At 42.7% G+C, this 17,496-nt stretch overlaps 2 protein-coding genes across 4 annotated transcripts in view; one reads left to right on the top strand and one right to left on the bottom strand.

The window, feature by feature from the left end:
* The window catches only part of GCSAML (germinal center associated signaling and motility like), a 58,610-nt gene extending 42,146 nt beyond the window's left edge, over positions 1 to 16,464 (bottom strand). The window contains exons 1-4 of one of the 3 annotated variants that reach the window (XM_063607796.1): positions 15,689 to 16,464; positions 14,889 to 15,124; positions 9,929 to 10,081; positions 8,847 to 8,960 (exon numbers count right to left, since the gene is read on the bottom strand). In XM_063607796.1, the coding sequence (XP_063463866.1) occupies positions 8,847 to 8,960; positions 9,929 to 9,978 (164 nt within the window). In that variant the 5' untranslated portion in view covers positions 9,979 to 10,081; positions 14,889 to 15,124; positions 15,689 to 16,464. The remainder of the gene's footprint in view (positions 1 to 8,846; positions 8,961 to 9,928; positions 10,082 to 14,888; positions 15,125 to 15,688) is intronic. The other 2 variants (XM_063607813.1, XM_057298623.2) reach the window with 2 other exon arrangements.
* Positions 725 to 6,782, top strand: LOC100980406 (olfactory receptor 2C3). Its single transcript, XM_055092435.3, has one exon. It carries the CDS (start codon positions 3,292 to 3,294, stop codon positions 4,312 to 4,314), a length of 1,023 nt encoding a protein of 340 aa, XP_054948410.1. The 5' UTR covers positions 725 to 3,291; the 3' UTR covers positions 4,315 to 6,782.
* Positions 16,465 to 17,496: the final 1,032 nt, after the last annotated feature.

Below are 17,496 nucleotides of genomic sequence, written 5' to 3' on the forward strand. Positions count from 1 at the left end.
AAGTGAGTTTTTAATTGTGACAATTTTGGTGAATCTCTGTGGGTAAGCAAACCTCTTCCTTTACTGAAAACGCTATTTTTGTACTAAGAATCTGAGTATCTTGGGTATAGCTCCAGTATGACTAAGCAGCCCAGGGGCTTTGGATAAGTTACTAAACATTTCTAGAAGTAGATCAGATCACCACAAAGATCTCTTTTTCCTCAAAAATTCTACTAAACTATTACCTCATGAGTGACCTTGTGGTTCCTCTCAGCATCATTTACACATTTTCTGCATGTTATCAACTGTGAGTCAACAAAATTTTTATCTTTCCACAGATGGGATATACTTACACCCATGGGTCATAATGCAGTTGTCAGCTTAACCTGTTGTTTTTCAGCTCACCTGCGGTGACTCTATATACAGTACACCCACTTTGACTGTCATGACTCAGTTGTACCTAACTCTCCCAATCCCAGTTCATCTTTTCTCTCTCACATTCACATGATGAAAACATCCACGTTCTGACAGGTCTCAACTCTACCTCCCTGATTGGTTTGTTTGTTGTTGTTCTGAGACAGGGTCTTGCTCTGTTGCCCAGGCTGGAGTGCAGTAGCACAATCATGCCTCATTACAGCCTTGATCTCGTGGGTTGAAGCCATCCTCTGGCCTCAGCTTCCCAAGTAGCTGAGACTACAGGCACACACAGCCACACTCAGTCATTTTATTTTATTTTTTTGTAAAGACAATCTCTCACTATGTTGCCCAAGCTGGTCTCAAACTCCTGAGCTCAAGTGATTCCCCCCACTTCAGCCTCCCAAAGTGCTAGGAATACAGGCATGAGCCACCGCCCCCGGCTTGCCTCCCTGATTTGGAGGAGGTTGGAATGTATTCTCCAGGATGCCTTCTCCCATAGTATTAATGCTTCCCTGGCCTACTATATGCAGGCCAGATGATTGTCTCAGTATTCTGACACAGTAAGTCCACAATGGGACAGCTTCCACATGTGAATTTTAACAAATGCCTGGAGTTTTCTGAGCCTCATTTCTATACATGCACAATGGAAAACCTACCTGTATTTTTAAAACTGAATGCACATGTCTGTTCATGTCTATTTTGTTTAATTGACTTCCAGTTACAGGGATAGGTAAATTCTACTCTCTGGGATTTTAAGAAGGCTGATAGTTAAGTTCACAGCTGCTCTGTTCCCCTAATCTGGGTGAATCTTAACTATAATAAATTGATTCTCCTTTTTAAAATACAGGCTAGAATTAATGTTTTGCAAAGAAGGGCCCCAGAGGTCTTCAGGGACATCGGAAGCACACTGAAATTGTCCAGTTTCTGACTTTATGCACTGCCCCTGCTAAATCGTGCTCGTTTTATTCCAACTGTACAAAAGCAGAGGATAGTCCAGACCCTTCTGCATGACTCTGGCAGTTCCAAGAGCTCTCTCCTGACAACACTACTGAAAGTTTATGCTGAGTCCTTCCACTCTGCCTTCATATTACTCTAGTCCTGCCTCTTCCACCCAACAGAACCTTTCTAGCAACCTGTTTCATGATGCACGTCCATGAATATTGATTAAGGGACTACTGTGTATCAGACACTGGGTTAGACACTGGGGACCCAGAGGTAAACAAAAGATAAAACTATGGCTCCATGGAATTTATGATCTAGTGGAGCGAGACGGGTAGCAAACAAAAGAAATAAGAGTAGTTTATTTGTTATAAGATTATCACCTTATATAAAAATAATTCAGGAAAGAGAGAGAAGGGAGTTGTGAGAGTTTTCAATATTATATAACACAGTCAGGGAGGGCCTCAGTTAGAAGGTGACTTTTCAAAAATGACCTGAAGAAGGTGAGGAAGGGGGTGTGTGGATGTCTTGGGGAGAAAGCACTGTAAGTATAGCAAAATGCAGCTGCAAGCCTTGTACCAAGACAATGAGGGTGTTGAGCAGCAGACTGATGTGATCATATGTCTTAATGTAATCCTGTGATTGCTTTCGTAGGAGTGAGGGAAAATTTCACCTTTGTCCTCTGAAATTTCACAGAAATCAACTGACAAATGGCAGATTCATAGGAGAAAAGACATACACATTTATTTGATCATAGTTTTACATGACAGAGGAGCCTTCAGATGAGAATCCAAAGATACAAGAGAAACTTCCCATTTTTATGCTTAGGTTCAAAGCCATATGGACAGCCATGTAGAAATACGATTGAACACGAAGGGCATGATCTAATACTGATGGACTGAGTGAAGAAGCCCAGCAAGACCCATCGTGAGATTCTTTTTGGCCTCTCTGAGCAGTGTTCCTTTTTTCTTGGTATGGAATAAGACCTCTCTGGAATGGAGGTCTTATGATCTACAATCCAGTAAGGTAGGTCAGATAATTTATTTATGGCTAGTTTTAACACAGAAAGGTGGAGGGAAAGTTAGAGTAACATTTTTAGGTTTTATGGCTGGCTTTGAGGAAAAGGGGCTCTGGTTTCTATGTGTCACCGTGGGGAAGAGGGATTCTAATTTCTATGGCTAACTGCGGGGAAGAATGAGGGGCCACAGACAAGAAGGCAGGAGAAAGAGAAACTTTTGCTTCTGAGGCCGTCATGGTGGGGTATCATTTTCTGAGCCCCAACACTTTTTTGAGAGTACTTGGAAGGGGAGCAAAGGAGAAGCAGAGAGATGAGTTAGAGTATTAGATCAAAATTCAGATGATAAATGATGGCAAGATGGGCCAGAGTGGCAGGAGCAGGGGTGGTGAGAAGGGATAAAAAACTGGATATAGTTAACGACAGCAAAAATTTGCAGATGATTGTGGAATTTGAGAGGGCACAATTTTAATGCCTGTACAGTGGTTCATCACATGAATGACCACCCTCTACCTGACTAACCCTTTATTGCTAAACATTTAGGTTGCATATAGATGTTGTTACTATTTCCATTTTAAAAAAACAGTGCTAAGGATTTTGCATGAATGTCCATTTTCCCCAGACAGTGAACACCCCGCCCCCAGTCTTTTATTATACAGTCCAAGTTGGCCGTGAGGAAGGTAATGCAATGCCATCCACATAGCTGTTGAGTGGCTACTTTTGAAAACAATGGGTATAAAATTTACTTTTAGCCAGCCACGGTAGTGCGTGCCTGTATTCTCAACCTACTAAGGAAGTTGAGGTGGGAGGATTGCTTGATCCCAAGAGTTTGAAGTTAGCCTGGGCAACACAGTGAGATTGTGTCTCTAAAAAAGAATAAGATAAAATGAACTAAAATATACTTTTAATGTTTGCTAACTGATGTAATTGCTTCATGTCTCATGCCCTGTATGCCCTGTGCTCTTCCCACAGGTGGCCTTTTGCCCCACCCCCAGCATACAATGATGGAAATAGCCAATGTGAGTTCTCCAGAAGTCTTTGTCCTCCTGGGCTTCTCCGCACGACCCTCACTAGAAACTGTCCTCTTCATAGTTGTCTTGAGTTTTTACATGGTATCAATCTTGGGCAATGGCATCATCATTCTGGTCTCCCATATGGATGTGCACCTCCACACACCTATGTACTTCTTTCTTGCCAACCTCTCCTTCCTGGACATAAGCTTCACCACGAGCATTGTCCCACAGCTCCTGGCTAACCTCTGGGGACCACAGAAAACCATAAGCTATGGAGGGTGTGTGGTCCAGTTCTATATCTCCCATTGGCTGGGGGCAACCGAGTGTGTCCTGCTGGCCACCATGTCCTATGACCGCTACGCTGCCATCTGCAGGCCACTCCATTACACTGTGATTATGCATCCACAGCTTTGCCTTGGGCTAGCTTTGGCCTCCTGGCTGGGGGGTCTGACCACCAGCATGGTGGGCTCCACGCTCACCATGCTCCTACCGCTGTGTGGGAACAATTGCATCGACCACTTCTTTTGCGAGATGCCCCTCATTATGCAACTGGCTTGTGTGGATACGAGCCTCAATGAGATGGAGATGTACCTGGCCAGCTTTGTTTTTGTTGTCCTGCCTCTGGGGCTCATCCTGGTCTCTTACGGCCACATTGCCCGGGCCGTGCTGAAGATCAGGTCAGCAGAAGGGCGGAGAAAGGCATTCAACACCTGTTCTTCCCACGTGGCCGTGGTGTCTCTGTTTTACGGGAGCATCATCTTCATGTATCTCCAGCCAGCCAAGAGCATCTCCCATGAGCAGGGCAAGTTCATAGCTCTGTTCTACACCGTAGTCACTCCTGCGCTGAACCCACTTATTTACACCCTGAGGAACACGGAGGTGAAGAGCGCCCTCCGGCACACGGTATTAGAGAACTGCTGTGGCTCTGCAGGCAAGCTGGCGCAAATTTAGAGACTCCAGTGCCTTCCGAGAAGGAAGATCAAGTTTACATCGAGCAAAGTGACCTTGGAAGACAGGGCACTTGGGATGTCGTTTTTCTTCTAATATTGTTTGAGCTCAAGGTAGATGGAAATCTGAAAGGAGTGTGCTCATGCCATTTCCAGACCAAGAAAATACATTTATTATTTGCTAATTATCATAGTTTTGTTAAATTGCGTTGTTGGTTTTTGCTATATATACACATGTTGACTGTCATCTTGTTTTGTAAACTCCTTGCGTTGTTGTTCAGCTGTTCCTCAGTATCCGAAGCGGGTGGATTCCAGGACGCTCCGTGGATAATAAACTTTGACGATGCTGAGAGCGCGCGGGGAGACCGGAGCCGGCCTGTTCCCCAGAGCCCCCGGAGCCCTCCCAGCCCTCAGCCCTGCGCCTGGGGTGAGCTGAGCCCGGGACTCCGCCTTGCAGGCTCCGGAACCCTCGCTGTGGCTCCCCCGCTCGGCCCAGGCCTTGAAGCCGCGGCGAACCTCTTCCTACCCTACCTCGGGGACCTGATGGCAGCGGCGGCCTCCCCCAGCCTGGACCCCGCCGGCCGCGGGTCTCCCGGCCCAACCCCACCGACCCAGACCAAGACCGCGCCGAGCCGCCGGGACTCAGCGCCTTCGGGTGGCGGCGCTAAGCGGGCAGGAAACATGGCGCCGCCCAAATGCGCCCGGAGGCCGTTAGGCTGTGGAGGGCGAGGAAGGCGGTCCAGAGGCGCGGGCTCGGCTGCCCGTTTAGGCCACGGAGCCGGCAGGTCCACGTCCTGGGCGACCGCTCTGTCGCAGTTGGGCGAGACCTACCTAGTCCTGACGGGTCGTATTTCCAAGACATTTTCATATTCTATCCATTGTTTTGTGTGCATTTTATTACTTCTGTATATAGAGGTGACAACGCTAAGCTTTTTTGAGATGTCTGTTCCTTCTAGATGTTCTGAAGTACCTGATACATGTTAAAATTAGAGGTAGTAAAATGACACATTTTGTAAATAACTTTTTGTTAAAATTCATAGGAACTGTTATTTTGTGGGGGGGGGGGGATGGCATGGTGTTTGTGGACTGGTTCAGGGAAGGAGGGGAAAAGGGAGGTGCAGAGAGCTCTAAGCCAGTGTGCTTACAGTGAGGCGAGATTCACCATTGTTTCTTATGATTGTGCATTTTGTTTTACTTATCTATGTATACAGTGTATCTAAAGGACAAACGAGTCCTAATTTACAACAGCTAGTCTTTCCAGATGTTAAAGAACTTCTATCAATAGAGTAACCTATCACTAGAGTTCACCTCTATCAATAGAGTAACCTCATTCTCTGCCTGATGATTCAAAGGCATGGGAAGACCAAAACCATGTGGCAGTTCCTGTTTTTGATTTTATTATATATATGTATATAATATGAAAGTAGTCATTAAAGTAGTCTTTCCTTTCGTACTAGGATCTTCCAATTCACTGTATTAGTCAGGGTCCTCCAGAGAAACAGAACCAAAAATATGTGTAAAAGAGAATACACACACACACACACACACACACCCTGAGGGAGAGAGAGAGAAAAAAGAGTGAGAGAGATTGAGAGTTAAGAAATAGGCTCACACAATTTAGGGAACTGGCAAGTCTGAAATTTGCAGGGCAAGCCAGCAGGCTGTAAATTTTGACAGAGGTTGATGTTGCAGCTTGAGTTCAAAGTCTGGAGGCAAAATTCCCTCTTTTTGGAAGCAGGTCAGTCTTTTCTCTTAAGGCTTTCAACTGATGGGATGAGACCCACTCACATTATAAAGGGTAATCTGCTTTACTAAAAGTCTACTGATTTAAATGTTAATCGCATCAAAAAAAAAAAAAAAAAAAAAAAAAAACACCTTCACAGTAACACCGAGGCTTGTGTTTGAACAAAAACTGGGCACCATAGTCCAACCAAGTTGATACGTAAATTGAACCATCACACCAAACCCAAACTTTCAGTGAAGTGAAGCAACATTCTTCAACTGGATTATTATGCATCATGTACGAGACACTCTCATGTCTTGTTGGTTTCTGGACTCATGTATCAGGTTACGGTGACTGCAGGTTTAGGGCATACACTGCAGCCTGCAGGAAAGCAGTGCTTATTTACACAGTATTGTTTCTCAGCTTCAATAACTAAACCTTCAGCAGGCCATTCCATCATTCAATAAAGCCCATTCCATCATTCAGTCAAGCCCACTGCTTCTGAATATTGAGGTATGAAGTAAGAATCATGAATTCCAAGGGCAATTCTATTGCCACACCCCTTTTGCTGTGAAATATGTTTCCTGGTTACAGGTGATATTGCAGGGGATGCCATGGTGATGATTAAGGCTTTGTTCACTACGTAAATCGTTCGGGCATGGAAGACAAAACTGTCCCCAGAATATTATTCTGTCCCTATAAAGACTAACATTGCTTACTCTATGCTCAAAGGAGTCCAGAGTAATCACTATGCTACTAGTCCAGCCAGACGCCTGGAAATAGTGCCAAATCACATGCTAACCTTGGTGAGAGAAATGTCATAATGCTGAGCCCATTCATAGTTTCCATCCCTGCTTCCATGTTAAATTTCTCATAGGCTCAATGAGCAAGCCTGCTGGCAAAAGAGATTGACTGATTACCTACTAGATGAGTCATCTTATCTACCATACCACCAAGATCCATCTCTGCAGTGGATGCCCTCTCATGGGCATTTATGTCAGACAGATATCTTCATGATCTGTGCACTTTTCAGGAAATTCTTCAATGTCCTCTTCTCCAGATTTGCCTGCCATTAATTTTCCAGCCTTATTCTTCACAAATCTCTCAGCAAAATAAAAACTTGTTATCCAATGCTCCTAAATCAGTGCATATCCAAACTTCTGTGCCTGTCTCCTTCTATAAAAAATTAACAACCAGCTAAACTGCCTGTAGTTTGACCACTGGGAAGTTTCCCTTCCTCACCATCTTTCAGCAACACCTGGAGGGGTACTGTGGTTTAATGCCATTTGCTTCTTTCTGTTGCTGGTGTATAATGCAGATTCATTTGTAAACTGGCCCATGCTTTTTCCTTCTTTAACAGTTGGCTAAACATGAAATATGAGTGAGATCATGCAGGATTTGTCCCTTTGTGTTTGGCTTATTTCACTTAACACAATGTCTTCTAGGTTCATTCATGTTGTGAAGACAGGATTTTGAATGCTCTCACCACAAAGAAATGACAAGTGTTTGAGGTAATGGATACGTTAATTACCTTGATTTGATCATTACACAAGTATACATGTATCAAAACATCATACTGCACCCCATAAGTGTGTACAATTGTTATTTGTGAATTAAAAACAAACTAAAATGAAATTTTAAAAATAATTATACAATTTTGGGGGCTTGGGGGTGGGGGAAGGGGAAGTAAAAAAGCAGACAGCAGGTACTCTAGGAGTCAGAGACACATGATAACATTAGTATGAGTCAGGAAGGTAGGAAATCAAGTTACTGACATTTTTTACTCAGTTTAGAACCCAAAGACCGAAGAAACAGAAACAAATGGGGGAAATCATAACTTTTAAAGTATTAGATAAAATTTTTGAGAAAGTTAAATACTGCATGTTCTCATTCATCTGTGAAAGCTAAAAAAGAGTTGATCTCATAGAAATAAGTAGAACAGAGGATACTTGAGGCTGGGAATGGATAGCAGGGGTGGGGGAATGAGAAGAGATTTGTTAAAGGATACAAAATTACAGCTCCATTGGAGGAGTGAGTTCTAGTGTTCTATACCACTGCGGGATGACCATAACAATAATATATTCTGTATTTTCAAACAGCTAGAAGGAGGATATTGAATGTTCCCAGCATGAAGAAACGATAAATGTTTGAGATGATGGATATTCTAATCACACTTATCTGATCACTATACATTATGTGCTTCCAAACATCACTGTTTACCCCAGAAATATGTACAATTATTATATGTCCACTAAAAGCTAAAATAAAAAAATTTTCAAACATTCAAGATCTGAAGAAAAACTTCAATCTGAATACTAAAAACTTTCCCTAACCTCTTGAAAAGACTAATTAAAAATCTCTGGAGTTTGGATGCACTGTAATTTTCATCTGCCAGTTCATGGCTTTGTTTAAGCTCAGTAGTCAAGTTGGTAGAACCTCCAGAGAAAGCAATGAGGAAGTGGCAGTAGGACCCTCTGGGACCCGTTACCCCAAATATCTGTCATCTTCTTGACCTCAAGGCTGGGTGTCAACTCAGGACAGGAGTGCAGGTCCTCATCAGTTTATGTGGGGATAGCAGACAACGCAGACCCTCCCAGAACCATGAGGACAGCACTGTGCTTTGCCCTGACCATCCATCAGCCCCTGTTTAGCACAGAGGAGAATGATGACCATAAGTCACACTCTCCTCCAACTGCCTTAAATGCTCAGGCTGATTGGTCATGTGCTTACCCAACTGCTCCCTAAATGCTTAACAGAAAATGAAGACACCCTCTCCAGAACCCAAGGAAATACACTTGAAATGTGATTTGTACCTCAGTTGGCATCCAAGAACTGAAAGAAACACCAGGCATTCCACACAATTTCTGGCTCCACATCCAGTAGAGCTATTGGAATCCTCCAACATAACCATCTTGAGGCAGTAAATCCTGAAAGAAAGTGAAAGAAGACCTTTCTAAATAGAGGGAAGTCCCATCTTACTTGGATTTAAGTTATAGTAAATGAAGAGGAAAATGCTAACATGCCATATTGGACACCACTTGTCTTTCGATGCCAGGTCCCTTTTCAGCCTAATATGTCAGAATTTTCTAGGCTCCATCTTTTCTTTTATTCCTCTTGCAGAAACCATAGGCTTTGATGGCTTCTCACAGGACAGAAAACCTGGATCATCCCAAACCTGCTCTGTGAACCCTCTACTTCATGTATGGGTTTCCTCCCATGCTGCACACTGTGAGGGTCATGCATCACCACAGCATGCACAGCTGAGAAATGTGGAGAGTGAAGGACCCAGGCCACATTGACTGTGGGGATGTAAGCCAGTGGAGACACACTTCCTGAAGTAAGATGCATTTCACAAAGCTCCCAGTTTCCAGAAGGATGGAGCACCAGTCACCCTTGGTCATGGCCAAACCCTCTTTGTCCTTGCTCTTTCCTGCTCTCTGGGATCACAGAACATGTGCACTGGACACAGCTTCTGCCTTGGAAACACCCAGACTTAGGTAATTTCTCACACACCAGTTTATCTTCCAGCTTCTGTCAGAACTTTAGGTCAAGTGTTGTGAGCCAGATAGAGTAAAAAATATAAACTTTAAAAATTATAATCACCCTCAACATGGCAAGCTTCTCATGGTAAGAAAGGAATGCAAGAATTCAGAAACTAACCCAGGGAATAGCAGGCTCAAGATTTCTTGGCAAATAAATTCACTTAATAGATCACAGATATTTTCTCATCTCAACACATGCTGTGCACAGGTATATTTCAAACCTAATCACCGTGGAATTTCTCATTTTCATTATTACAAACAAAGCTACAATAAGTTCATGTGTATTGAAATCCTTGCAAACTTGACTAGTAGCTCAAGATAAATTTTAGAATAAAAAATCAAATGGTATTCACATGTATATACTCTGAAGCATATATTTGGTCTTCAACAGGTTTCCAGGCATACAACTACTAAAATCCTTGGATTCCTTAAAGTGGTACTTGTATGTTAATAAGTTGACAAATGGCTAGTAGTCCCTAGGTAGCTTCAGGATGGGAGCTGGGCACCTGAAAGACCAAGGCAGAATTAGAGAATTAAGATAGTCAGACCCAGCCCCCAACCTCCATGGAGGGAAGAAGGGATGAATGTTAAGCAGAACACCAATGGCCAGTGATTTAATCAGTCATGCCTACAGAATGATGCCTCCATAAAAACCCTCAAGGACTGGGTTCAGAGGGCTTCCAGATAGCTGAAGACATAGAGGTTCCTGGAAGGTGGTGAACCTGGAGAGAGCATGCAAGCTCCACAGCCTTTCCCTATACCTCACCCTATGCATCTCTTCATCTGCATCTCTTGCGATATCCTTTACAATAAACTGCTAAATGTAGATGCCTCCATGAGTTCTGTGGGCTGCTCTAGCAAATTAATTGAACCCAAGAAGGGGGCTGTGGTAACCCAGACTTAAAGCTGATTGACTGGTCAGACGCATAGATAAAAAGAACTTGAGGCTTATAATTGGTATTGGAAACAGGGATGTCTTATGAGACTTAGCCCTCACCCAGCAGACCTGGCATTATTTCTGGGTAGATAGTGTCAAAACTGAATTGAAGGACACCCAGCTGGTGTCTGCCACAGGACTGATTGTTTGCTTGGTGTATGGGCTTAACCCCATCACCTTTAGTCACAGAAGTCTTCTGTGTTGATTGTTGAGTGAGAGAATAGAAAAAGCGCTTTAGTTTGTTTTTCCTTATAGAACATGTTGACATTATGTGGACATACTTAAATTTCCCTTCAGACACCAAATTCGTACTTTTGCCAATAATGTGTACAAAGGCATATATTCTCACAGTTTCACTAACATTTGATTTTGTTAGTAACTTTACTTTTACTTGCAAATCTTACCTCAGTATCATTTTATTTGTCATTGATTTAATCATTAGTGAGGTTTAACATCTTCTGGTATGTTTTGGGGCTATTTGTGTTTCTTCAATAAATTGTTTTTTTCTTAAATTTTCATTGTTTTACCTTTTTGCTTACTGATTTGTAGCGGTAGTTGACATGATTCTACACATCTTTGTCATCATATAAGTGTTGAATCGTTTTTCTAGTGGGACATTTTATCCTTTTGCTATGTTTTGTTTGTTTCCTTTGTGGTACAAAAGTTTTAAATGTTATATGTATTAAATAAACTATCAATCATGCCTTTATGCCTTCTAGTTGTGGGACTGTTCATTATTTCATTCAAAGAAATGAATTATTATTTAAACATGGTTTATGTATGCAGCCTGTATTGGAGGCTGAAGATGCAGGAATAAATAACTGATATCCCTGCTTTCATAGGATGCAAAAGTTCGGGAAGAGAGAATATTCACCAACAAAGCAAGCAAATGAGAATGTCGGTTAAGAGATACGATCAACTGCCATGCAGGGTGAGCCTGGAGAAGGTGACATGAGGTCTAGGGACTGCCACTTGCACTCTCCCCTGAAACAAAGGAGGAAGTCACACAGCATGGGTATGGAGGGTATCCCAAGGGGAGGGAGTAGCCAGTATCAAGGCTTTGGAAGTGGAAGGGCTACATGTGTAGAAAGGCTGGTGTGGCTGAAAGAGAGTAAGGGAAAGAGTGGTGGGAAGTGAGGTCTGAGAGATCCCTCAGGCCCAGGTAATAAATGTCTTAAGAGACCCTAGATGTATGGAATTTCATATTTTCAGACTATTTGGAAGAAGTAAAGGGCATGATAAGCCTTCATGCTTGGAGTTATGCTTAGAAATGGCCTGCGATCTTCCAGATTGTATTTATCTTCTCGTTTTATGGTTTTCTATTTTCTATTTAGGTTTTCAATTCACTGCATCTGCAGAGTGTGTGTGTGTGTGTGTGTGTAAGACAGATGTTGTTTTCCAAATGTTCAGTCAATTGTCCCAAAACAATTTATTTCACTAGCTGTATTTTCATTATTTGCTTCAAATTATACCTTTACCATATTCAAAATTTCATATATGTGCAAATTTATTTCAGGAATATCAATTCTATTAATATTTATTCACTTATTTTATTTCATTCACATTTGTAACACTTTTAATAGCTGTTGATGTATGGTATATTTTGTCATCTAGTAGAACAAGGCATCAATCATTATCTATTTTTCTAATTTAGACTTTTCATGGTTGTCACTATGTTCTGCTCTACCAAGTTAAAGTCACAGCTAGTTTCCTCCTAACCCAAAACAATATCTTATTGGGACTGTGGTTGGTATTGAACTACATTTTTAAATTAATGTCTGGAAAATTTACCATGTTTGCAGGACCAAGACTCCCATGTGGATAATGAACAAAGGAACTGAAGCACGAGGGTGGGATCATGTCATTAAGTACTTGCTATGGGTCCTGATGCCTCACTTGACTATGAATCCTTGGTCAATAAACCCACCTCTCTGAACCCTGTTGTCTTTATCTGTAAAGGGTGGCAAAAACACCAGTCTTGAAAGGTTTCTGCAGAGAATTAAGTAATGAGAAATTGGTACTCAATATAGTGACTAGCACAGTAAAACCTCAATGAATGTTAGGAATTATTCCTGTCTATATATGCATGTAGATCTTTTATTCCTTCAGGAAAGATTTCCAGTTTTCTTCATATAGGTCTTGATTATTACTTGATTATTACACTGCTGTAACAGAGACCAAAACTACAGTGGTTCAAAGGAGATAAAGTGTATATAGGTTGAAGGGGCGTCTGTTCTGTAGGAGGTTGCCAACCCCAAACTGCAGAGCAAGAGCTACTGACAAACAGTAGATGGAGGTTCATTTATTTACTAAAAATGATAAACATTTTTGATACAATAGAGGATTTCATATATATTTTCTAAAACTAAACTGAGTGTTAGCAATGTGAAGCAGTATTTGTTAGAGCACTCAGAAAAATTTCTCATTAAAAGTTATACATTATGTTTTTCATAAACGGTTGAAAATGCTTACAACCTTGTAACAGTCTCATCAATCCTGTTATAATTAATACTGCAGGTATATAAAAATTGAGTGGATTCTCAATTTTTTTGGATTCCCAATTCCTAGTTGGGTGGATGGTTAGAAAGATGCCTATAGGATTTTCTCCTTGCAAAAAAAAAAAAAAAAAAAAAATGCAAGAATGTAAATTCAAATTCTAAAAGATTTATTTCACCACAGAATAAAATTTTTTTTCTAACACAGTTGCTTGACTAAGTTTATATAGGCCCACACTAAATGCATGTGGTGTAGTGCCAGAGGCAATGTCTAGTACACACCAGGCTAAGCATACTAAAACTATCCAAGACAGAGCAGTGAAAAAATTCAGAGGCTTAATAAGAAACACAGAAGATTGCAACAAACTTCTTTTCCCTTTCGGAAATCAGAAGATAAAGTAGTATAGACGTAAGTTGGTTTCCCCTTTTCCCTTTTTGCAATGTCCATAATTTTTTTAATCTCTAATAATCCAATGAGGAAATCTGAACTGAAAATATAAGGAAAGACTGTCCTGCTTGAAGAAACAGCTATTTGAACACGAGAAAAGAAATTTGAAAACTACGCATTAACCTAAAGAGTTTGAGGCTGTAAAAAAAGGCAAAAATGTATCCAAATTTGATCAAGATGTGCTTTATTTTATATAACTTCTGGGAAGTTTGTAGTACAACTGTATTAGGGGTCTCCAGAGAAACAGAATCAACAGAAGATTGTGTGTGTGTGTGTGTGTGTGTGTGTGTGTGTGTGTGTGTGTGTGAAGAGGTGGGGGTACTTATTTGAAGAAACTGGCTAACTCAATTATGGGGGTTGGCAAATCAGAACTCTTCAGGGCAGGCTGGAGACTCTGAGAAAAGTTGATGTTACAGCTGTAGCTTGAAAGCAGATGTAAGAACTCCTCCTTCCTTGTAGGACCTGAGTCTGTTTTCTCTTAAGGCCTTCAACTGAATTGGATCAGGCCCATCCACATCATGGAGGGTAATCTACTTTACTCAAAGTCTACCAATCTAAATGTTAATGTCATCTGAAAAAAATACTTTCACAGCAACACTCAGACTGGTATTTGACCAAATATCTGGGTACTACAGCCTAGTCACGTTGACACAAAACTAGCCATTACAGGAACTAAGTAGTTCATGGAAATAGATGTAATTTCATTTATTTTTAGAGTAATCAGAGAAGCTCACCTTTATTTTTTAGTGTAAATTTTAAAGGAAAATATGAAGTAAAAACTATGACTTGCCACTAAATCTTAAAATATTCCTACTTCAGAAATGTCAAAAGGTGAAAATGCATGAGTTGAAAAAATAGTTTCATTTTTATCATAATTAGCATGATTAACATTATCACTGTCAACCTATCATCATCATTTATCCTGGCAAACTCTCCCATGCTAAGCAGCTGTGATTTCCTTGCTCTACAAAACTCTTTGAGTCCATATCTTCCCATACACGACCCTGTTTCCTTAAAGTGATATTCCTAGATTTTCCTCTAGTACAGACGTATGGGTTGCTTGGAAGCTTGTTCCAACAGAAACTCTCTAAAGCAGTGACTTTCAAACTTATATCGGTGTAAGAAACACATTTCACACACACATACACACAACTGACTCACTACCATGCATAGTCCTCTGTGAAATTTTCTAATCCATTTTATGCTAACCTAGAATAACGAATGTTTGCCGCACTTAAATTGATGTTGTAAGTGGCATATAACCTGAAATGTAAAGGAAACACTGCTCTTAGGCAGGTACATGTTACCTGCTTAGGGCCTGAGGGGGCAGGTAACAGCCTGAGGAAGTAACAGTGTCATCTGCACAGGGGTCTGGAAAATTCAGAACAAAAGGGCCTGTGGGAAGGAACAAGTGTACCCCAGAAAACACTCACCACAGACACACACGTGCGTTTCTGCCATGCTGTCTCCTTACTGTTGTATCTGATCTAATATTGACATTACCGCTCAGTGGAATCAGAGTCACAAATGAGCTGCAAAGCAGTCATTATCTGCCTGTAAAACCCCACTGAGGAAAGAAGCAGCAGCATCTCTCTTTCCACCAGCACATCATCTCTTGCAATGAACTCTTTTGCAATTAACTTTGAAGGACATGGGGCAGTCAGTCCACCTGCAAGCCAAGACACAAAGTCTGAGACCCCTGAAAGAGAGAACGCCTTGCTCCATTCACATTCACATCCCTGCCGCTTTTTTCTTTTTTGTTTGTTTGTTTGTTTTTGTTTTGAGACTGAGTCTTGCTCTGTCGTCCAGGCTGGAGTGCAGTGGCACAATCTCGGCGCTTTTTCCTTTTTTTAGAGATGGGGTTTTGCTCAGTTGCCCAGGCTGGAGTGCAGTGGTGTCATTAGAGCTCACTGAAGCCTCAAACTCCTGGGCTCAAGCGATCCTCCCGCTTCAGCCTCCCAAGTAACTAGGACTAAAGGCAGGCGCCACTAGCCCGGCTAATTTTTTACATTTCTGGTAGCGATGGGTTCTCGCTGTATTGCCCAGGCTGGTCTGGAACTGCTGAGCTCAAGCGATCTGCCCGCCTTGGCCTGCCAAAGCGCTGGGACTGCAGGCGAGCGCCGCGGCCCCCGTTCCCCATCGTATTATTAATGGATGCCATTGTGCAGTGTTGTCCTGAAGAGAAAAAGCTTCGCGGACCACACGAAATCGTGGGGTGAGTGTTCCCGCCTACCTCCATGTCCTCCCGCGTCCAGCGGCTGCGGGCTTTCCCGAGAGCCTTCCCCAGGGCGCCTTTCTCGTCCTCTCAGCGTGGGGATGAGGGAATTCAGCGGCGGTTGCAGGCAGTTGAAGCGGGTGCGGCGCTAGCGCAGACGGCGTCACCGTGGAAAGGGCGGCAGCCGCGCGGGAAGGCCGGGCGCTGAGACCGCATGCGCAGCAGTGCACCAACCCCGAGGCGCCGAGGCCAAGGCGCGCGAAAGGCGCCAGGGCGGCTGGGGTGGCCGGGGAAAGCCAGGCGTTCCACCCTGCCGGCGCCCACGCGGAAATGCGGTGATGCCCGGCGTCCCACACACGAACTGGCAGAGGCAGCGGTGACTGCACCGCCCCAGGTACGTGTACGCGGCGACGTCAGGGCGGAATGGCAGCTCCCGGAGCCGGCGCGGCCAGGCCAGACCAGGAGCCAGAGGCCTCAGAGGGCCGCACCGCACACCCACGCGGGCCATGGATTTGCCTGAGCCCCCGAGGTTAACTAGCACTTGGGAGAAGCTGCGAGTGCTGTGGCAGGAGGTGGAGAAGGGCCCGGTCGCTGAGGAAGTGGGAGTGTGCAGTGGGAGGGAGACGAGGACGTTGGTGCAGTTGCCAGTCACGGCCAGAAAGTAAAAGGCCGTGCTGACCACAAACGGGACCGTCTCCAGCTTTGGCCTCTCCAGAACCCCAGCAGAATGGCGTCACCCCGCGAGCTCTCATTGACCCTCCATCGCCCTTGGCCTCATTTGCCTATTTAGAGAGGTTCACAGGCTGCAATGATTAGAAAATGGCACGTGTTGTTCTGTCCTCTCAGTGCGGAGGATCCATTCCACAACCCACAGTTTTTAGCGAGTCTCACTTGCCTGCTGGTTATCTAGCACTGAAGGGCAAGACGTTAAGTAAAGATATTTGTGAAGAGAAGAAAGCTAAAACTTTTTTCTCAGTAGCACTCTGATCTAGTCAAGCGAGTTAACTGGGTAGACTTTTAAAAATAAAAATTTTTTAAACAAGCTTTTTGTTATTTTCAGAAATAAGTAAATAATATTAAAAAAAATCTTTTGTCAGAATCTACTAACCATGAACCAATTTCTCTGCTACTGGATACAATCTCCTAAAATTTGTGGAACAATAGCTTCAATTAATATGATCAGCTCTCACATTTCCACATTTTACATTTCTTTGTTCCAGTGATTTAAAATCCACTGCATAAAGAGTACAGTCTCACACTCTGTGCCGACCTTGCACTGTGAACTGCAGGTTTAGATAGGAAAGAGACAAGACACCTAGTAATAAGTTACTCACAATACCTGTACATTTTGGGGAAAATAGCCTGGGGGCCCTAGAAAACAGGGGAGCCCTGAATTCATTTTACTCTGAATTGTTAAAGATTTGGTCCAATCTCTTGACTCAATGGTTAGTCTGACATTATCCAAAAGACCAAAAGCAGCTTTGATTGTGCAAAGGTGAAAGGATTTTCTTCCTTGCCATGTCCACTCACAAAGAGCAGAAAAGCAAGGAATGTTCTTTTGTGCCTTTCCAGTCAATATTATTCAGTGCCCAGAGATCAGTTAAGCAGAATAATCAGGATCATTGTAGAGAGTTATTTTGGTAGTAAGTATGTCTTATGACCTGCACTCCTTCGTGAAAGCAAACTAAATATTCACATTATTAAATAGACACCCATCAAGTATTTGCGCTGGGAACATAGATCTCACCTATGATTAAGAAATTAACTGAAAAAAAAGTATTTTCTATATGTCAACAATTAAATGTTGGCTGTACGAATATAATTTT

The sequence above is a fragment of the Pan paniscus genome, chromosome 1, assembly GCF_029289425.2.
Source record: "Pan paniscus chromosome 1, NHGRI_mPanPan1-v2.0_pri, whole genome shotgun sequence".
NCBI classification, from domain to species: Eukaryota; Metazoa; Chordata; class Mammalia; order Primates; family Hominidae; genus Pan; species Pan paniscus.

Coding starts and splice junctions, on each gene's coding strand:
- LOC100980406 (XM_055092435.3), top strand. CDS start 3,292: ATGCCCTGTATGCCCTGTGCTCTTCCCACAGGTGGCCTTTTGCCCCAC.